The sequence below is a fragment of the Taurulus bubalis genome (genome assembly GCF_910589615.1).
Source record: "Taurulus bubalis genome assembly, chromosome: 16".
NCBI lineage: Eukaryota > Metazoa > Chordata > Actinopteri > Perciformes > Cottidae > Taurulus > Taurulus bubalis.
In genome coordinates this window covers 3,804,360-3,827,546 of record NC_136604.1, presented here as the reverse complement: position 1 = coordinate 3,827,546, position 23,187 = coordinate 3,804,360, and the positions used below count along the sequence as shown (strand labels likewise).

The 23,187-nt window shown below is 43.7% G+C and overlaps 1 protein-coding gene across 1 annotated transcript; it reads right to left on the bottom strand.

Annotated features, from left to right (window-relative positions):
• Positions 1 to 689: 689 nt before the first annotated feature.
• On the bottom strand, positions 690 to 21,786 carry atp1a3a (ATPase Na+/K+ transporting subunit alpha 3a; the record flags this gene model as incomplete). The annotated part of the gene is made up of 23 exons (XM_079232432.1): positions 690 to 718; positions 1,816 to 1,907; positions 2,047 to 2,148; positions 3,116 to 3,246; positions 3,476 to 3,621; positions 4,568 to 4,691; positions 5,490 to 5,644; positions 6,316 to 6,484; positions 6,795 to 6,945; positions 7,844 to 7,980; positions 8,238 to 8,413; positions 8,534 to 8,726; positions 8,828 to 9,072; positions 10,082 to 10,280; positions 11,600 to 11,779; positions 12,125 to 12,213; positions 14,021 to 14,138; positions 15,828 to 15,962; positions 17,301 to 17,414; positions 20,153 to 20,356; positions 20,598 to 20,657; positions 21,576 to 21,689; positions 21,769 to 21,786. 23 exons carry the CDS (start codon positions 21,784 to 21,786, stop codon positions 690 to 692), a joined length of 3,081 nt encoding a protein of 1,026 aa, XP_079088558.1.
• Positions 21,787 to 23,187: the final 1,401 nt, after the last annotated feature.

The following is a 23,187-nucleotide window of genomic DNA, read 5'->3' as shown; positions in this document are numbered from 1 at the left end:
TAGAAAGAGAGAAGAGGTCAGAGGAAGGGAAGGAAGTCAAGTCTTCGTTGGCGGATGGTAGAAAATGGCAGTGAGTAAGGAGCTGGATCTGGGTGGCAGGCTCTGGCAGTAAAAACTAAATAAAGAACCCCGTTCGCTCGAGACGGGAGCGGCCATGTTGTTGTTCTGCTCGGCAAGAGAGATCGCGGTGGGACAGTCGGGTTTCTGTCTCTACTCTGGGACTTGGATTCTTTATTCGGGTCCAGGCGGCGCTGTAGTTTGAGGACGTGCGTGTGAAGAGCGGCTGCAGCCGACGGCGCGGTAGTGGGCGTCGGCACGACAGTGTTACTGGCAGGCTGGTGCTGGAGAGACTTTGAATAGAACACAATACAAAAGGGGGGACAGAGGGAACAGGGAAGATTTACACCCATCACACCTCATCCTCTCTTCCTCTGGCGCTGGTCCTCACGGCGTCTTGGCGTGTGATCATTTTCGTTTTGTTTGTTTCTTTGTGGGGGATGAGGATGGAGAGGAGGATGAGAGGAGGAGGAGAGGAGGATGGGCAGGACGTTATCTTCTTGTACAGTTCCAGCATGTTGACGGGAGAGGAGGGATGGATGGAGAAGAGGAGGAAAAGAGGAGGAAAAGAGGAGGGGGAGACAGAAGAAGGGGTGAGTTCAGGGGTGAGAAGGAAATGATGTTTTGATAATTTAGTAGTACGTCTCTCTTTCCACCCAGCCTGCAGAGGAGAGAAACAGGGGACAAGAGAGAGAAGAGTTATCTATCAAATTATTACATTATCTATATCTATTGGTGGGCCATTAGAGCAACATTATTATTTAAAAAGAGGAGGGCCTGGATGAGATTGTCCTTAAAAGTTGCAATCCTTTTTTTCCCTTACATTTGCAATCTATTCTTCTTATCACCCTGTAAACATCTATACTGGCATGTAATCAAAGTTGGAGTAATATTACATAATAGGACATGCTATTAGGGATGTTAGCGGTGAACTGGCTAACCAACGAGAACAGTTTTGACCTCTTGTCTGTTGCTGTGTCCCTGGTAACCAAATGAGCTGTTCAGAGCTACGTGCTGAAGATGTAAAACACAGGAAGCCTCCGGTTCTGAAATGTGACGCCAATGCAGAAGTGTCATAAACTTGCATTCTCTCTCCTGACCACCAGGGGCGACTCCTCTGGTTGTATAGAAGTCTATATACTTCTCTCTTGATTTATTCCCTCAGTAAACATTGTAAACATGAGTTTATGTCTCAATCTCTAGTATCTAGTCTTCTTCATACAGCATGATGTTCATTTAGTAAATTATGGTCATTTAGAGTCAGACAGACGATAAAGCAGGGGACGCTTTAGGGCGGGACTACCTTGTTATTGACAGCATACCGGTGTTGTCCAGTCTTAGTCTTAAAACCCTTTCACTGCGTGTTTTCACTTCATTTAAGTTCAAATTTAAAGTTTTAGTTCAGAATCAATCAATTGAGTAAAAGGAAAGCGCCTCTTAGTTAGTTAGTTACCGGCTAATGGGAGTCGGGCTATCAAAAGAAAATGGACCAAATCTGACATCCCCACATCAACTAATGTAAACATATGGTGTACTGTAGTTTAATGGCAGGCTGGTGAGGTGAATACAGCTCAACGTTCTATCTAATCTATTTTCTACAAATTGAAAATGGGCAGCTTTCAGGCTGCAGGCTCACACAAAGAAAATGCTCGTTGTTTGAAAAGCATTTGGTTCGCTTAGTGCAGCTATGAGTGAAACTGCTGTGCGGCTGAAATAGTACACAAGTATGTGTGAGCGTGAACGTGTGTGTTATCTGACCTCCAGGGTTTCGACGAAGGATGAGTTTTCGGATTTCATCGTACACAAATATGAGGAAACTGTATGGGAATGCACAGAACCACCAGCTGGGCCTGAGGAAGGAGGAGGAGGAGGAAGAGGAGGATGAGAGCAGTCAGTACTAAAGAACACAGTAATAATGACATCGCATTACACATAACTCGTTAGCGCTGAAAGTGAACATGGAGGTCTGTGTGTTGAAGCGCTGCTTACTTGAGCGGGTACATCCGTAGTGCCACGTCCATGCCGGGGCAGTAGGACAGGAAAGCAGCCAGAGCCGTTTCCTCAAACAGGCCGAAGATCAAAATCTTATTCCTGCAAGACAATAAGTGCAGAAAGAAAAGTTAGATTCAGTTGCTATCTTAATCTGCTTTTGGATCGTACAATGGCTTCAAAGTAGATTTCCTGCAGGCGGCACCAGTATGTGGGCTCGTGCGCCTGGACTGTAAATGCTGCGCAGGACAGAGCAGCTGAGGAAGAGGACCGGCGGGTCAAGAGCCAGACAAGGTGGACCCAGGGGAAAGGGGATCAAACAAACATGGGCCATACATTGTGGCCATAAATGAAAGATGTGTCAGTAAAACCTGGCTCTCTAGTGACGCCTAGTGGCAGCAGTGGGAAATTGCTTTTTTTCTTCTGCAACTAACTGAACTACAGCCACCAACCGCATCACAGCGCAGAGAGAAGCGTGCATCTGTCTCATGCGAGGCTTGTGCTCGCGCCAGCGCGACATTGAGACACGAGGAGACACATCCTGCAGTATAAGCGCACGCATCCTTCTGCGAGTTGATACGGTCGGTGGATGTTAGTTCGGAGAGAACAGTTTCTACATTGCACTGTTCTCAACAAGGTCTGTGGATCATCTCGAGTGAACGGGTCATGATGTCTCACAAGAGACTTTGCTGATGAGTTTTCTTTGAGCAGCACAAGCCATCTAGTTCCATCATGTTGTAGAGCAGTGGTACGTAAAGGCCCTCCAGGGGGTACGTGAGATTTTTTAAATAATACATTTAAAATGAGCATCCATTAAAAAAATCTTTTTAAAAATAGTTACTTAATAAATATGCAATAAAATGTGTAAATTCATAAACTGAATATATATATATTCTATATTGCAACTGCATAAAACAACTATACTTATTATGAGTATAGTTTATAGCAGTATATGCAGTATTACAACTACAAGTGAGAGGATGAATATGTATTTTTTTGTGAACTGTCCCTTTAAAGACAAGGTACATTTTGAATGTAACAAAATAAGGTTTGTGTGTATTTGACTCACTTCATGCCCTGCTGGAACACAGAGTTACGCCTGGTCTTGCAGATGATGACATCGGCCCACTGAACCACCACGATGCTGACGAAGAATGCCGTGTGGCAAGTGAACTCCACGATCTTCCGTTGCTCGTAGGTCTGGACAGGGAAAGAGGAAGATGGACTTCTATTCAGACGGTTGTCGGCGTGACGCGTTTCTATACATTCATGTTTGTGTTTTGATCATTTCAAAGATTGCTGTTGTTAAAGGAAATATTCTAAAAACAACATCACGGTACACAAGTGTAAAACAGGTAACTGACTCTCCATGCGGTCAGTCAAACAGAGCTGGCAGCAGAACGCGGGTCCTGTGTGACATCACTCGTACCCATTGCTGCCCGTAGCTGTCCTCCAGGTCGTTGGTGGAGCGATCGTCCCAGTTGAGCCGGATGCCGACAAGCACGGACGGCAGAAACCCGTTTTCAGCCATGATGACGAAGTAGGCGAAGAACCCGCCGAGAGCTTGGATCATGCCTGCAGACGCAGAGATTCACACCCGTTATAATCATTGGAGATGATGATGAGATGACAGAAAAGAAGGGAACCGTGCTCTGATTGGCCGGCCACTGATGGGAATTGTACTTTATATACTTTATATATTTTTGACTGAATTAGAATCACGTGGATATCAAGGTGCTGTCAGACAGCCTAAGAACCAGCGGCGGGCCGTGGATTTTCTACTTGGGCCTTCAGTGGATCAGCTGGAAAATAAGCTAATAGGGAAAAATAATTATAATACATATAGTGTATTTGTGAAAAACAATTACATTATGAAATATATATAACTTTTAATTATATATTCTTTTAAAAGATTACTTTTTTTTTAAATAAATAGCTATAACTTTGTGATTCTGTTTAGGCCAGCAGAGAAGGCTTAGCCGGCCCTGACGGCTCCGCCACTGATAAGAACACTGATGATAGCAAACTGGTGTAGAGCAGTGTGTTAGGAACAAACCCATGTTGTGTTTGGGACCAGTAAAGGTTGTCAGATCTCTGCATGTATGCATATGGTCTTAACTAATATATAATATAATATAACAACAACAGGGGGCAGGCAGGGACTCTGTATTTAAATGTGTATTAATTCAGTATTTGATATATATCTTTTAAAATGATATTTACTTAATGTTTATTTTCATTCTAATTTTTTCCCTTCTTCATATTTTAGTGTGGTTAAGTGACCCTCCCCCAATTTAAACTGAACGAAGTACATACAATAATAATAATAATAAAAAAGATTTTATATATATATATATATATATACATATACATACATACACATAGTATTACTATATGTTTAATTTGGGGGAAGGTATGAACAATGTTTTAAATGTATAAAATTAATAAATATATGTAGTAAATGCGACACACTGACCATAGGTCTGTACTGTGTGTTGAATAACACAAACATGGCACCTACCGATCTGTCCATAGGCGATACTGATAAGTCTCTCGTTGACCAGTTTGTCCCTCAGTGGGTTCCTGGGCTGCCGCTTCATGATGTCACTCTCCGCTGCCTCATAGGCGAGAGAAATGGCCGGTACCTGACGAGGAGACAGACAATGCTGGTATAGTGATTTCATGTGTCAGCAGTGAACACAATACATTTATATCTGGGTATGTTTTTGCAAACTGGACTGGTCTCACACTGCCACCTAGTGTCCTTTTCTGTGTACATACTTTTTATCCATAACCTTGAACTCAACTTCAGCGCTAAATAGAGGGATTGTGTGAGGGATGTCTATCCAGTCTGTAGGACTGGACTGGTTGATGGTGGAGGTGAGGGACTCGAACGCTTACGACTCGATGCAGAACATTCAATAATCGGAAATGTAACGTTATGATCGCCTAAGACAATTCTGTGACGCCGGACTTTCCATTCTTAACCGCTGCCCCTGAAGTTACTTAAACCTTCTCATTGAACCTAAACGTCCACAATTTCCTCAACTCGTAGAAATTACATCCTAAATTGTGTTTTTATATCTCTGGCTTTATTTCATTAAAAACCCCACAAATTATGTTCAGCATCTTTCAGATTCTAAATGTTTCCATTCTATGTGATTCATGCGGCGCAGTTTAACATTCTTATGTTACACACCTGTGTGTCTTCATGATGATAACCATGCTGTGTATCTTCTAGTACCCGTCTGACATGCATACAGTTCAGACAGCTCTACTGGTTTACTGTGCATGCTGGGTGTTTAAAACAACAGCCGAGTGTGTGAGGCCACCTGTGAGTAATAAGTGCGTTCACACATCGGCTGCTACATTTCTCTTTCGCCTGACTGGACACCTCCCACGTGTCCCGTCAGGCTACAGTGTGAGTGTCACTCTTCTGTTACCATGTCGGTTCCCAGGTCGATGCAGAGGATGGTGATGGTGCCCAGAGGCAGCGGGATGTTGACCAAGATGAAGAACAGGAAGGGGGTGATTTCTGGGATGTTGCTGGTCAGAGTGTACGCGATGGACTTCTTCAGGTTGTCAAAGATCAGTCGGCCTGAGGGGATGAAAATAAACGCAGACCTCTGAACAGGTGAAGCTCCTCGTCATTTCTTGGCGTGTCCTCAAATGCTTCACATCCCTTAAGTGTGTACAACCTCAGCCAAAAGCTTCTGTAAGCCAATAATCACAATACTTAATAAAAGTATTGAAATAGTGTCATAAATATTACCGCCTTGTGGTTGTATCCCTCTGCCTGAAACTGAATGCTCGAGCTGTTCTGGTTTTTATTTTAGATCCATTAAACAGGATCATCCCGGTTAAATAAGAAAGATGATGGAAATACGACTTGATGTAAAGTAGACCCCACACCACTAGCTCTATAAAATACATTATTATTATTATGAACTCATTAACATAGCATTCATAAGTGTCTTTCTTGTCATTCCATCTTATTTATTATTTTTCACTGTTCCGTCTACTATTCTGGTAAAAACAGGACAAAAAGAGACTGGAAGTAGAATACAACATCCTTCTCCTTTCAAACATGAACTGCTTATGTCTGAAATGTAAGGAGTAGAATATTACACAAGTATGTGCAACCTACATATACTCTCAACCGAAGTAAACCCTTGTTCTTCTGAGGCCCGATGCAAAAACATTTGATCTCAGCTTTAGCTAGACTCTTTCTTCGAGGTGCCTTTGCCTCCTTTCCCGCCCCTCCCTCACCTTCCTCTACTCCGGTGACGATGGAGGCAAAGTTGTCGTCCAGCAGGATCATGTCGGCGGCCTGTTTGGACACGTCTGACCCAGAGATTCCCATGGCGACGCCGATGTCAGCCTTCTTCAGGGCGGGTGAGTCGTTCACGCCGTCGCCTGTCACGGCCACGATGGCACCCTGACAGAAGAGGAAGACATGCATTTGAGGTGTTTCATCCCCGTCCGGGACGCACAGCGCTGAAAGCCATGAGCTTGTGCGTGTGTGTACTGTGTGTGTACTGTGAGTGCACTGTGAGTGCACTGTGAGTGTACTGTGAGTGCACTGTGAGTGTACTGTGTGTGTACTGTGAGTGCACTGTGAGTGTACTGTGTGTGTACTGTGAGTGCACTGTGAGTGCACTGTGTGTGTACTGTGAGTGCACTGTGAGTGCACTGTGAGTGTACTGTGAGTGCACTGTGTGTGTACTGTGTGTGCACTGTGAGTGTACCTGTCTCTGGCAGCCTTCTACGATGATGAGCTTCTGCTGCGGGGACGTTCTGGCGAAGACGATCTCCGTGTGGTTCTTCAAAATATCGTCCATCTGATCCTGATCGAGTTCTTTCAGATCTGTGCCGTGGATCACACAGGCCTTGGCGTCTCTACACAACGCAGATAAAAGCAAAAATAACTATATTATATATGTTATTATAAAATATAACAAATCATAAAAACTACTGTGATATAAAGGTGCTGCAAAGTAAAAGACCAGACTCATCGATGGAGTATTAGGGCCGTTGTAGGTCATTATAAAAAAAAACACGGAGGGGGGTAATATTCTGAAAAAAAAAGAGAGTTTCCTGAAATGAAAGAGACAAATTGTGTACCAACTACCGTCTTAACTTCCTAATGTTCTTATAATGAGGATGGCCTCTGAGCGAAGTGAAGGTCGTGAAATACAGAATATGTACTGTATTTTACGAAGATAAGGCTGACATTGGAATGCATTGCACTTTATCCTCAGGATAGACCATCTGTTTTAAATAAATCCTAAAGATTGCGGTTTCTGTCCTCTCCAACGATCGCCTCTGAGTGAGAGGACGGTGCTGAGACACAAATAAGCGTTTTCTTTCATGTTCTTTCAGTGTTTTTTATGGACATAAATAAATACTTGTATAATATATTTTGCACTTGGCGGCTCCCGTTACCGCAGTGTGTTTAACGGTTTCGTCTGTGTTGTGTCCTTGCAAAGTGAAACAATGTGATAAAAATTCTGGAAACAAAATTCATAAATCTGTGACTTTAATCTCAAAGAATGCCACTTTTTTTTTCCTCGCAAATGTATGACTTCATAATCTTAGAGAATATTCATGTTTCTTTTCTTGTAAATTAGCCACTTAAAACTTAAATATATCCCTGCATCCGTATTATATATATATTTTTGACCTACAATGACCATAATACGCTGTCGTAAAACAGAGCTCGGCTGTATAAAAGTGATTGCAAAAGTCCAATCTATATCTTTCAATGCATGTAATGATATTATATTCCCTGTCTTGCCTTGGGTTGACCTGGCTGACGGGGATGTTGAGGCGTGCAGCAATGTCTTCCACTGTCTCGTTGCCCTCGGAGATGATGCCCACACCCTTAGCAATGGCCTTGGCTGTGATTGGGTGGTCACCAGTCACCATAATTACCTGAAATATAGGAAGAGGAAGATGAAGGTTGGCGATGAAAGGGAAGGAAAAAGAAAACAACAAGCAAGAGGAGAAAAAGGCCATTTGTTAATATAGAAGGAATAGGGAAAAGAGAAAAATAATACAATAAATACTATCAATGGAACGCCCTTCCTCTAAAAACGAGTGTGGCAATCATCTACAGCCTTCACATCTTGGTGGATGCCATGTTCTGCTTTTCCGGGCCTTTTGAAATGCCAGACTTGAAAGGTGCCCACCTTGATGCCAGCGGAGCGGCATTTGCCCACGGCGTCGGGCACGGCAGCGCGGGGAGGGTCGATCATGGACATGAGGCCCACGAAGCAAAGGTTGTCCGTCACGAAGTTGACGTCATCCGTGTCGAAGGCAAAACCTTTGGGGTACTTGTCCTCTGGCAGGAACACGTGGCAGAAACCTGGAGGGATTAGGGACGAATGAATTATAAAACACAGGACACAGAAAAACTTTATTGGTAAATTAAAATTCCAAATCATGAACCTTTTGTTGAATTACCACTGTGTTCCATCATCCTTACCCAGTACTCGCTCTCCCAGTCCTCCCAGTTCCTGATAGGCGTTCTGGAAGGCCTCTTTCAACTCATCGTCCATGGGCTGCTCCTTGCCCTGCACCATGATGGTGGAGCTGCGGTCGAGGATCCTCTCTGGGGCTCCCTTCATCACCAACAGGTAGCGGTTGTCGTTTTCATCCTCAGTTTCATGAATTGAGAGCTGATGAGAACAGATTATAACAAGAGCGTGAGAACCTTTTAAGACGTGTGCGGTGTTCGTGCATGTTTAAGCCCATTCACTACAAATGAAAGGGGACGAACCTGGTACTTGTTGGTGGAGTTGAAGGGGATCTCGGCCACCTTCTTGTTCTTGTCTCTCATGGCTTTGACGGCGCCGCAGGACAGCTCGATGCACTTCAGCAGGGCGGACTCGGAGGCGTCGCCGGCCACGTCGCGCTTCAGGATGGGCAAAGCATCCTGGCCGGCCTTGAAGGAGGCGCGGTTGCACAGAGCAGCGATGCGGGCCAAAGACCCCCATGTTGCGGAGCTTTTGTCGAAAGAGGAGCCTAGAGAATAATGGGGGAGAGGAACCTTTATGGACAGGTGTCTCAGCCTATGGCACCCTGCAACAGCCGATCAATTCAAATCAATGTAAGAATAGTCGGCAACGACGTTCGTCACCCTTTAGTTGGGTCGATGTTAAAAGGTGAGAGGAGTAAGCCAAAGCCTTGTGTGTGTAGCTCATGTGATGAATGACAAGAACGTTTTTTTGATACTGCTGACCTGTATGCCTGATATGTGGCGAGAAATTATCAAATTTCTCAGTGGAGAAAAGTGCAGAGGCAAACGCACGTCCACAGGTTCTGATCTACAAACGAACGTAACGGAGAGAAATACCTTGCATCTGTTGTCTCTGTTCTGAGATGGAGCAATGAAGGCGGATGAAGCTCTATTTCAAAGCTAACGCTTGATAAAGCTCAAAGGACATGAATCTATAAGAAAAAAGGAGTGAAAACAGATGGACGGTATTTCTGTCCCGTTACGTTTGATTTTACATGAACCTGGAATTGTGAGTTTGTTTGTCAAACGGGCAGAAAACTGCCGGCTGACGCTCATGAAGGTCCGAGAGTCACTGGAGTACAACGTCGTGTGATGTTACTTTGGAATACTTCATGCCATCAGTCAGACAGTCTACAATTAATCTTTCTTTCTTCAACGATACGACATTTCCATTATATTCTCTTTCTTTTTATTGTGGTAAAAACTTATTGCACAAGATGAGGGATACGTGTTTTCCCTATAAAATGCTTGAAATAATAAAATATAGCTTTTCTTCTAATGATCAAAGTAATAATCAACAGATAGATTGACGAGCAAAATAGTCGCATCTGTTCCGGATCAAGCTGCATTTTGACGGTCTGAAAACATTTATTCAGCTATTTTAGTTTATTTTGGATGCCGGCCAGCAGTTGGTGCTGTCAGAGAGGAACTCAGGTCACAAATATTCTGAATATTTGTCAGGAGATCTTAATGCACGCTGCATGGAAGCAGGGACAGAGGCTGGAGAAATCTCACCGGACTGGTCCTCGGTGGTGTCGGCCTCGTGGATCTGGTTGTCAAACCACATGTGAGCCACGGTCATCCGGTTCTGGGTCAGGGTGCCCGTCTTGTCGGAGCAGATGGTGGAGGTGGAGCCGAGGGTTTCCACGGCCTCCAAGTTCTTCACCAGGCAGTTCTTGCGAGCCATTCGCTTTGCCGTCAGAGTCAGACACACCTGAGAGGAGCCGAGAGGAAACGACAGCGAGGAGAGGAGGAACGACAGGAAGGAAAGGAGTCGTTGAGGACAGAGTGGGACAAAAAGGAGAGACGGAACCAAAGGAGAAAGAGAAAACATTATTAGTATCCGTGTGTGAAACTAACAGTACAGATGAACATCTCCAGGTATCTAAACTAACTCTGTGCCATACTGTACCTGAAACTATAAAGCACACCCAGAAAGAAAACCCGCCCCCACACCTGGAGACGTTCATCTGGCTCTTAACAATGCTCTAAAAATCAAAATGCACTAAAACCTCCTTTCCGGAAATGAAATACAGCCCAAACAGCGGAGATGCAGAGAGAGAGAATGAGGCGTGAACGAGAGAAGCGGTGGAAATGAGCGTGTGCGTGTGCGTTATGACATCATGCCAAGTACGGCAAAGACCCGTGGGCCAAACAGAACTAGCCGAGCAGAGAAAGGCCGAATTCATTTCAAGAAGCAGACTGTCCATTAGCCTAATATCATTACATTAGCTAGCCGTTGTCATTGCCGGCAGCACCACGACTGGCCTGGAAAAGAGGGAGAGAGAGAGAGAGAGAGAGAGAGAGAGAGAGAGAGAGAGAGAGACATACGGAGAGAAAGATGGAGAGAACACAAACACACAAACACATGTGGGGCCGCTTTGGGAGAAGGAGAGATGTAAAGAGAGATATACAAACGCAAGACAATACACCACCGTCACCACGGGAACAGGCGCTGACACAGAGAGAATGTTAAAAGCACATCAGAGATGCACAGAGAGACATACATCAACAACAAAAACAACACACCGGTATGAACACAAACGCAGGGAAACGGGGGTGCAGGGACGAGATCAAACAGCAGACAGGACAAGACAACATCGGACTGAAAACACTGAACGCAAAATGTTCACGCCCCACTTCCCCAACATAGTTGTAACAAAATGGTCCTTGCTGAATTTTTATTGCAATAACATAATGTTTAACTCCTCCATATTTGCTTTAATAAATAATAGAATAAAGAAAATTGCACTTTAAAGTAAACCAGATTGCTCCATCAGACAAAAACAAATACAATCACTTTGTTAGAACAATGCAAATAAAGTTCTATATGTGCAAAAAAAACTATGAATATTTAGTTCCTATAGTTACTATTTTTGAGTGAGTGTTGCAGTCTTCACCCTGTGCTCCCCTAATATAACTGTACTAGAAATACTACCATTCTACTACCACAAACTCTCTCTCTCTCTCTCTCTCTCTCTCTCTCTCTCTCTCTCACACACACACACACTTGTTATGTCTCTCCCTACTCACAGTGACCGTGGCCAGCAGTCCCTCTGGCACATTAGCAACGATGATGCCGATGAGGAAGATGACGGCCTCCAGCCAGGAGTAACCCAGGACGATCGACAGCACGAAGAAGCTCACGCCCAGGAAGACGGCCACGCCGGTGATGATCTGGATGAAGTGCTCGATCTCCTTGGCAATGGGAGTCTGGGGAGTAGAAGAAGATGATTGACTGTTTTGTTTATCCTCATGTAAAATTGTTAAGTAATGAAATTTGACCGCATTTCATTATTTTAGGAGCAGTGAGCTGGTGTGAAGCGCCCGAGGAGAAACTTGGGGTTGTTTGTCTAAATAGCTTGTTTTTACACTTGAAGCTGAGAACACGTAATAAATGTAGTCAATTGAGCTGTTATGTTATGTGAGCTGAGTATGTGAATGAGCAACTGAACGATTACAGAAATGAGCCTGTTTTTAGCAAGCGACCTCCTTCATGGTGCTTGTGAAAGACACAGCAGACCGTTGTGGAATAGTGAACAGTAAGGCGTGTGGTACCTTGCCAGCCTCCAGGCCTGAGGTGAGCGTGGCGATGCGGCCCATCACTGTGCGGTCGCCAGTGCACACGACGATGCCGCGCGCCGTTCCTGAAGAATTAGAGAAGAGGGAGCAGTGTTTTTAGTTTTTTATTATGAACTTCTTTAATCTGTTTCAGAAAAGATGAAGACGGAGGAAAACAGAAAAGCAAGAAGAAAATTACCAAAGCAGTAAATACTCAGATTTAAGAAGTTGAAAATAAATTAACATTTATTAAACAATTTTTAAAACTTTTTTAAACTATTATACACACCATGCTATTTTATAAAACTCTTTTATATGTAAACATATATTATTATATATAATAGCTAATTATCTAAACATGTGACCAGTATCAGGAGTCTGGTGTGGTCAGTATAGAACAGGTCAGCAACCTTTCCTATCCAAAGAGCCATTTTGTCTGGAGCGGCAAAAGCTATTTGATATCACAGCTTATGAAGTTTTATATAAGCAATATTATGTGTACAAAAACTATAATCTGTTGTATTTATGAAATTATAGAACAAGAATAAAGACAATGCTAGACATTGTCTTGCTATTTTACCTGTTTATAACTATCAAACTCTTATGAAGAGGAGAAAAAAAGTCATGCGTCGTTCTACATTGAGCTCATGTGGTAGAGTGTTGATCCTGTAATCACAAGGTAGCAGGTTCAATCCCTGTCATCCTCACGTGAGGTCTCCATTTTAAAACGTATATCTTTTGCTACGTTTACACTGAGCGTCCTCACTACGGACTTTTAGAGCACCGCAAACGGAGGACGGATCCGTTTTTACTAGCGGACGCCTCACTGTCTCATAAGCTGCCACAGAACCAGCAGCAGTAGTGGAGTTTGGAGACTTGATCCACTTCCTGAAAGTATATCTACTTTGCTCAGTTTGCTGCAGCAGTTGAGGAATCGCTCTTCTTCGCTCTTCTGCAGCTTGTTACTGTTCAGCAGATGCTGTGTGCTTGTTCTGGAAGTATCTTTCAACAATACATGTTTTGTTGTTTGATAACTTCTCGCCACATATCAGGCATACAGGTCAGCAGTATCGTTGGCAGTGAAAGCAAATGAATACGTCCATGCAGAATTAAACTCTCTATTTTTCTTCGTGAATTTTCTTTTTATTTATGTATCCGTCGATAGTTTAGCGAGGGTGGGGCTCTGCAAATCATGATGAGCCACCTGAAGGGAAAGGTGCTTGACAGCAACGAAAATTGCAATTTCTTAGTGACACAATATCACCTTAAACTCCAAGATAATAGGAGTTCCCTTTGAAAGATTGCCCACTGGGCAAAAGTATTTATATATTTTTTCAAAGCCTCAGGGAGCCGCAACAGAGGGTCTAACGAGCCGCATGCCGACCCCTGGTCTAGAAGAACGTTTGGACAGAGTTGCAAGCGGTGATGCTTGGATAGTAAATGCAATGCAACAGTGTGTCCACAGGAGGGCGCCACACATCACGGTGTTCCTGTTCTACCACTGTGAGGCGCTGAGTGTGAGTCAGAGGGGTCGTCACGGTGATATGATGGGATGGAACAGGCACAGTGGGAGTCACGTTTTCAACACTTTGACCTACAACGAGAGCTAATGTGCAGTGTGTTTGTTTGCAGGACTATCTGAGCACTGAACCGGAACCACACACACACACACACACACACACACACACACACACACACACACACACACACACACACACACACACACACACACACACACAGTATATACAGTATATAGAAACATCTTTTCTAATCCAAACAGTAAATGCTTTGTACAGTACATGCGACGAATATGATGGTACATAATAAGAATGGTTAACAATGGTTAACAATAATAACAATAACAAGGTTTCGGATAGCATGCCGGTTCCTTACCCTCCACACAGTTGGTGGAGAAGAAGGCAATGTTGCGGGTCTCCAGAGGGTTGTCATGGGTGCCGTCGGGGGACCTGGTCTGGGGCTCTGATTCACCGGTCAGGGACGAGTTGTCCACCTGGTTAGTGTGCAAGAGAGAGGGACAGAGAGGAAGAAGAGGGAGCAGGGATTCATGATAAGACAATGTACGGAGACAGATTGCTTTTTTGGAGCCTCTAATGGTTGTGTGTTGCCGTGTAGAGGTTGTTTTCATCAAACATTCTTTCCCAGATAACATTCGGAGGACGATTTGAGGATCATATGAGGGAAATCAAAGTGTATTTAACATGGAGATCTGTGTTTGTCCTCAGCTTGCACCGGCACCATTTAGGGAGGATCAGGACTTTAAAAGCAATCAGGTTAATGTTTACAAAGCGGTTACAGTACAATGAATTTAGAATTGGGGTGAGCCCGACCATAAAGCCGACGGTTCGGATCCGGTCACAGATTTGAGTCACGGATCGGATCAGCACAAGAACAAAGGGAGCAAATATAACTTTGAGAGATCTTCTGATGACGGGTTTAGGCCGCCGATACCAATTGCCAATAAGGATCCATTTTTGGCAGATTTTTGTTTTGTTATAGCAGCTGGTCTTCACCATCCCAAAAATCCTTTCAGGGCTCTGACCTCAGTGTAAACCATTAACACTTATTTAATTACTTTGTTATAATCATTTAAAGTGTTTTTTTTTGTTTCCATAAAACACAATTCAAGTGATTAGGATTAATGAAAGGAAAAGATTGTGTTTTTATTGATAAAAAAACATGTGTCTTATGTCTTAGTATTATAAGATGCTCAGAGCTAGTGTTCATAATTCATCTCAAATATGACGCTGTGAAAACCTCTCCTTTAAGAATCTGGACTTATTTAAATTTCTCACCAAAACTACATTTCACAAGATTGCATTAGAACACACGATAACATTAAAATGTACCTTCGCCAATACAAATCTTCTCTGAAGACGTCTGAACACGTCATAATGTAACCTGCTGTTAGCACCGATGCGGCCGACATTACTGAACTTCCTCCTCTCCATTTCAAACCAGATTAGTTGTAAACGCCTAGAAAAATTCCTTGTTTGTATAAACATTCCTGGCAAATAAACGGTTTCTGATTCTGATTATAAAAGATATAGTAATAGAAATAGGAATAGAAAGCATTATTAGCGATACCATATTTGACTGAATATCAGCAATAACGCTCGTCAGTAAAATATATATTTCACACAATCAAGGTTAAACTGTGTAATTAACCCTACGGATCAACAACGGTCTGTTACACCACTCATGTCTTATTATCAGAATGCAAGGCGGCTGTGCTTTTTTAGATAATAATTCATCGCTTGACACATCAGGTTGATTCCAAAGGTGGTGGACAGAATCTCACTGCTGATGTCACACTCGTATTATCCACTTTTATTTAAACTTCTGTGGCGCAACCACATCTTTGCTGCCACCGACAGCTAATGAGCTGCGTGTGTTTACAGCTGGCTCCATCCTGGCATCTGGATGGAGCCAGCTGTAAACACACGCAGCTCATTAGCTGCACTTGACGAGGTGCTGAGCACCAAATGTAAAAGAAAATAGTTGGACACTCGTAGCCACGCTGTAAAACATGTTTTTGTTTTGTCAAGTTTTTCTTGTGTAGCAAATGGGCTCCAACTGCATCTCTTTGTGTAACCCTGTGTCGCAAAACAACCATAAATGATCCTCGAGTCCTCCTTGGCTTTTCCGTGACTGAAGGAGTGAGTCTGTGCCTGGAACCCACCTTGCAGCCGTGGGAGGAGACGATGCGGAGGTCAGCGGGGATCCGGTCTCCTCCTTTCACCTCCACCAGGTCTCCTGCCACCACCTGCTCAGCGTTGATCTGCATCTTCTCTCCCTCACGGATCACCAGGGCTTGCTGGGTACAGAGAGAGAGAGAGGGGGGAGAGAGCAAATATGTAAAGCCAAAAAAGAACACAAACTATTATTGAGATAAAAGATGAAACAGGCCAGAGACTAAATCAATTAAAGGATACATCACAGATTGGGGTAAAAAGAACAAGTGTGCTGGCTGTGATATCCTGATACTGCAGCCTGCAGCTTCATAACATATAGTTGTCCACCTAATAATAAACACCTGCTTTACTCGGGAACACAATGTAATATAGTTATTATGACCTGATTTGTTTCCATTATTCTTTTTCATTACTCAGGCTTAGCACCTCCAGGAATAACTGTGTGAATTATTGAGTAACCTCATACCCGTACATAGTGCTTTCTGTCAGGGTTGAGCTGATGAACAATGCCATCGCTCAACACCGTGATTTATCCTCCCAGATTGTTTGTTGCGAATGCCGCGTGGATGGATGAAAGCAGATTCAATTATATTTGCATAATGTATATGTGTTTTATTTTGCTGACATAGCATTACGAAAATGAGATCGGGCGTTGGCAACGCGAAAGTGTGTTACCGAGACAGAGAAAGGTCTGGAACAAAGTTAATTTCCTCTGGATTTGTACGTCTGAAAATTGCCATGCCAGTGTCTGAATTTTCAGAAGATATGTGACTTGTGAAAACAGGGTGCAATTTTTTACGTGGGTGACAATGGAGCAAAAGAATCGGTCGTAATCTGTGTTCTTCTATTGTAGCTGATAGACTCAGGACCTACCGATACTCTCCTAAAGGGGCGGGGCAGTCGGTGAAACCCACCGGACAGATACAGGAAACTGACTAAATTCCGTCTTCTTTCTGAAAGGTCTCTGGTAAAATAACGTTTCATGACATAGACTCTCGCAGCATGTCGGCCTTTCAAGGTTTAGGCCTGCTTTTAAACAGTATAAGAGTGTTGAGCCACTTCCAACCCATGATATGCACATGTTCATGAATTAGTTAAGAAACGTCATGATATGTTTCATCGCAGTACAGTTATGTGTACATGTTGTGGAATACCTATTTAATATCTAATATCTAATTAAAGCATCTGTTTTCATTTGTTCGAGCATTAATTCACTTTTAATTTGTAAGAAATATTATGGTCTATATATTATGATATTTTAAAATAATTTACAGTGTTACAAAGGAATTTTACTTTCAATCTCTTGCCTAAAATCGATTTTGTGGAATCCATCTGAAAGCTGAAAGCTGAAAAGTTCGTGCACATTTTCAACTTGCATTTCTTGAGTTAAAATCCTTTTGGCAACAACGATCACAAAAACAGATCACAATCTCCTGGTTGAACTACTGAGCGTCCAGTACCTGAGGGACCATGTTCTTAAAGGACTCCATGATCTTGGAGCTCTTCGCTTCCTGGAAGTAGGAGAAGCAGCCGGTGATGATGACGACGGCTGACAGCACGATACCCAGATACAGCTGCAAAGAGAGGCAGGGAAACAGAGGTTAGACCTCATGTTTAACTTCAACTTTAATCTAAATGTATCACATGATAGGGAACAGACGAGTGGAGAGACACAGACAGAGAGGCCGAGTTGAAAAAGCCATCAGTGACACATCTTGTCACGCTATTTCAGGAAGTTCAGGCTTCTGAATATAACAAAATAAGCCTTTTATTTATGTCCCATCTAAGTGCTGTACCATCTGACGTAACTGTTAACCCTTCGAGGTCTTCGAGCGCGCGCACGCGCTATACGATACTGCCGTTTTGAAAATATTCACTCAATCACGATAATTCTGCACAGAAATATGGTTCCACGTCTCCAAGATTTAGTTAAACTTCAGCTTCCTCTGCCTTTTGTCCGCGAGATCATATGAGATTCACACAGCAAGATAGAGCATTCTACACACCCAGACGTGTCATATGATGCGTACACAGCTTCACTGGGAGAGAGAGAAAAAGAGCAGGCAGGCTGGCTGAGCGAAGCTATACTGGAGAACGGCGCAGCTTCAAATATAAATAGAGCCTGAAGGAGTCGATCCCTGAGATCTACAGGACAACGCCAAGCAAAGGGATCCATTGGAAGATGCGTAAGTGCATTTACTGAACTTTGCAATAGCATATTTACGTTAGTAATGGGACCTGTAGCCAGATAGAGCTGCCGCTAACACGAAGCTAGCGGGTAGTGAGCTAACGATCGCTAACGATCACTAACGGGGTTATATATGTCTACAGGCTGACTATAAGACTGAACGGTGGGTGCTCAAATATTGTCACGATCCCTGTTAACTTTTGTTCAGTGAACGTAGTACGCTTAGTAGTGTTATAGCTCTGTTAATCGTTACTGCCGTATTGTTTACCTCACGTTAGCTCCTAACACGGAGCGAGCAAGCTAACGATCGCTAACGGAGTTATATATGGCTACAGGGTGGATAAAAAACTGAACGGTGGGTGTTCAAATATTGTCACGATCCCTGTTAACTTTCGTTCAGTGAACGTAGTACGCTTAGTCGTGTGGGATCTCTGTTATGTGTTTGTGAGACTGAAATGACCATGTTGTTAGGTTAGCTGCTCGCTAACCGGAAGTAGCGGTGCAGTAGCTAAATGGGTCTGAGACTGAACGGGGCATAATCAAATATTGTCACTATCCTGTTACTTTCTTTCAGTGAACTTATACTAACTATTAGTAATGTATTTTACAGAGAGGATTTGCAGCTGCCAGGGTCCAGAGGACAACATGCAGCATCGCTTTAGCAGCCTCCAGTCCGTCTCTGCCAAATCATCACTGCAGGCCACAACGCCAGCCACAGCTCATCACCTCACCATATAATAATAAATTTGATTTTAGACATTTATTTACATGTTTCTACCATTTTTGTATTCATATATTTCACTGCTTTTGTGTACCTAAGACCTCTGGTAAACTAATTTCAAGCACCAAAACAGTTCGACCTTCTGAATAAAGCTATGTTTTCACAAGAGATATGAAGATTTTCCAAAATCTAGATTACATTTTTCAGCTTTAGAGTAATATTTCTCTTTACACTTTTGCCTTATGACAATGGTGCCTCATTATATAGAGAGCTGAGATTGTTCTGCAATTTTAGATGTAAAACACATGGGTATCAATCATATGCAAGTGACTTTAAAAAGTGAATTTAAGAAATTATGTAAAATCAAGAAAATGACCCATGACTCCAAAGGGTTAACTAGTAATCGGTGTGAGTATACATTCCGGGTGCGTAACTCATGCTGACTCGTCACAGTTGTTGTGACGAGTCCTCCCCTGTAGTCTGAACCAACTATTTTGTCCCGCCATGCTGTGTGGGTGTCAGCGCTGCTTAGCCTCAGTGCCCCGGCTCTGCTCTGCGTAGTGACTCGACATGAAACGGTGCTGACCCATGAGCGCCCTCTTTTAGCCCGCCATTACTATGAGTCACGCGCTCCCCGCGGCAGGCTCAGACGCGGATGCTAACAGGTTGGCATCTGTCACACTGACGACGGGTTTTCAGCTGGCACGATTCAGACAAACGACTGACTCAACCTTTGTCACTGACAAAGCTAGGTCCCAGAGGAGCGGTGACTCAGCAAAACACTTTTTGAGTGATGTGGTGGAGGACGGGGAGCACACACACACACACATACACCACACACACACACACACACACACACACACACACACACACACACACACACACACACACACACACACACACACACACACACACACACACACACACACACCTTTCTTGCTCACCCCCCTTCTGTAGGTTTTTAATATCTGGCTTCTCACAGGTACTGTACAAGTAGTGGTGGGACTGAGAACTGTCTAGGATTGGGCAATATTGGCCTACCAGCAATAACGATATACACACTTATCGTCCAAAAACAGCTGAAGAGAGAGACGCACATAGATATAGATATCTATTGATGGAGGCGCATTTGTTGCAATTTGCTTCAGTAAGCTGAGATCAATAAATCAGACCGCTCTACTGGTAGTAACTGCCCTCGTACGGTCTTGCCACGGTTGACATACATTTTGTTGCCTTTGCAAAAGCCCCCATGATTGAGGGTTGGTTGTGCTTTGATTCCGCTGCTCTTTGTGGATGGAGTCTCTGGCAGACTTGCGTATTCTGATGGATGGTGAGTTTGAAAATGGGATGTCATCCCCAGGCCTATTACCATCATCCGTCTAACCCTACAACTCTCCACTTACGTTATCCCCGGCGGGCTCGTCCTCCGTGGCAGCCTGGATGGCGTAGGCGAGGAAGCAGAGGATGGCGCCGAGCCACAGCAGGACGGAGAAGCCACCGAACAGCTGGCGACAGAACTTGACCCACTCTGGGGTGGTGGGGGGCGGAGTCAGGGCGTTGAGGCCATCCTTGACCAGGTACTCTGCTGCCTTGGCATTGGTCAAACCCTGAGAGGGGCAGAGGGAAAGGAGGAAGGTGGATTAAAGGAAAGGAGGAGAGGTTGATGTTATAGAGAGGCCGCAGGAAAGGAACAGACAGGATGGAAAGAAGATAGTGTTGTGAACAGGAGATACTGGATTGAATCATTGTAGAATCACCAGCACTGTGTTGAATCAGGACAGAAACAACCATGTGAAGGGGAACTGACAGTCTTAAAGTGTCATTTCTGATCTGAAGTGAACCACTTACCTGGACGATATCAGTGCTGTACTTCCGGCAAACCTCCTCAACAGACATTTTGTGTTCCGTCTACAAAGAAATTAAGAAACAAAGCAAACTTTTAAACAAACTCATCAATCATCCGTTTGAAATTATACTAAAGATACATTTTTGATTTAATTTAGAACTCTCCTTACTGCTCTATGTCATCTTGGTTGAGGTAGTTTTTTGTAATTTTATACTATCATTTCTTTGTATTTTAGAAAAAATACTTACTTTGGAAATCAAAATGTGTCAGTGAGGGTTTGACCCCTGTTCAGGAGCAAATCCTTCCACAATACGAATAAATTGCTCTGAAATAGCACATCGAACTACAGCAGCCGGTACAGAATACCACGTCTCTGGTATCTCCTTTTCAAATGGAGATTAGATTAGAGTTGGAATCGCAGCTCTTTGAATGCTGGACTGAGGCCAGGATGCACTATCTATGAACGACTCACTTCTCGACGGGGACTTCAGGGCTTATGTTCATTATGTCTTTCTACAATTAATTTGAAATGAGACTTCCAGGTTGCTGGGTGCCACCGAATAAGAGGCAACCACAAAATGTGTGACAAATTGCAGCAAGGTTGCAGGAAAGATAAGATCAAATAAGATAAGATAATCCTTTATTAGTCCCGCAGTGGGGAAATTGCAGGATTACAGCAGCAGTGCAGACAGAGACACATAGTAATATAATATAAATAAAGTAAAGTAATAGAAATAAACAGTAAAACAGTAATAAAAAACAGTAAAAAAGAATACAATAGCAATATTAAATATACAGACGGAAAAAAACAGTATATGAAAGTATTTAAATGTATTATGTATTGCACCAGATGATGAACGAAATTAAAGTGGCCAAAAGTGATTAAAGTGTTTAAGTGTTCTAAGTGTTTGTGATCTGCTGTGAGCTCAGCTGGTTATGCAGCCTGACAGCAGCAGGAAGGAAGGAAGCGGTGCACTTACGATGGGAACTTCCTTCTTGAGGTCATCGAGATCCTTGCCCCCCTTCTTCTTGGGCGACTCCTTCTCATCCTTGTCCGTCGTGGTGGCCACGCGGTAGCTGTCCGACCGTCCATACTGAAACACACAAAGACAGCGTCAGTGAGTTTGCTCCCGTCTAACTTTTTAAACAGCCGACATGTTTCTTTATTCTCACTGCTTCACAGGAAGACATTTTCAACAATTACTTCACATACTGGACACAAACACAATCCAAAGCCAGAGCATAAAGGCAGCCAAAGGAAACTATGATTGCTCTACATTTGTAATAACCGTGGATGTATCATACACAGCTAAAACACTGACTGGTGCTCTTTTTCTTCCACATTAAGACCAAGTAAAAAAAAACTAGATTGAAACTCAAATTAAGATGTAATCCCCTGGTGTGAGAAAGGGGAACTCGACACTTCCTGATTACATGGGTTCTCACACTCCGGTACACTAGGTGGTGGTATGCACCTAGCCAAGTTGGTTGCAATCCACCAGAAACGTCTCCTCGTGGGTCTTCAATTCCCGAGGAATCGAGAGGACGCTGGCGTGTTTGTCGCCGCTTCTCAGTTCCGTAGCAACAACTTCGCCTCTTGTTTAAATCTGTGCCTACAATCACTGCATGTAGGAATAAGTTATCACTATAAGTTGTATTTACACTCCACTGTCTGGTGCTGCTAACTGTCAGAAGATTGTGCACATTTGACTCTGTGTGCTCGCCTTCTCCAGTGATCAGCTGTTAGCTGTTAGCCGCCGGCCAGCTGTTAGCTCCGCCGACCAAGCGGCGCTATCAATTTACTGTGGATTATCCAACGTCACTCCGTTGCTCACGTTTGGACTCCTCCATGCCACGACTCCAGGACTATCCACCTCGTGTTCTGGCTACACTGTTTGCTGCTGCTGTTCTGGCTGCATTCCCTGCTGCTGCTGCGGTCCGAGGTTGGGAGCCTCCTCCACGGATTGCAGCTCCAGGATTTAGCTGGCGCTCCAGTGCTGCAAACATGGTGTTCTTCAAATACTCATCAACGCAACTCCTGGACCTCTTCTGTCACTTCATTCCAAACTGCATCGATGACATTAAGTCTCTCAGACTCCTACATCGCCCCTGTTATGTTCATAGAGCCTCCCGGTGCAAGTTTGTTTACACTGATCATGGTGTTCCCTCAGTGCTGTCTGACGGGGGCTCCAACGTGCAGCTACGACGTCATCACAACAGACCACACCTGTGCACCCTGAATAATCTGAGGTCCCTGGTCTGTGTTGACAGTGTCGTTCCCTCCACACCGCCTTCCCCAGCATTCACTAACAACGGTGCAACGTTTATGCTGCAGAATGCTCGCTCAATCAACAATAAAGCTCTACTCATCCATGATATCATCACTGACAGGAAAATTGACTTTCTCTGTTTAACTGAAACTTGGCAAAATCAGCAGGATTTCATGACACTTAATCAAGCCACTCCCCCTGGATATGTCTACATACAAAAGCCTCGCTCCATGGGTCGTGGCGGCGGGCTGGCTGTTATACATCGAGCTGACATCCTGGTCAAAGACCTCCCAGTACCCAATGTCACCTCGTTTGAGTGTGT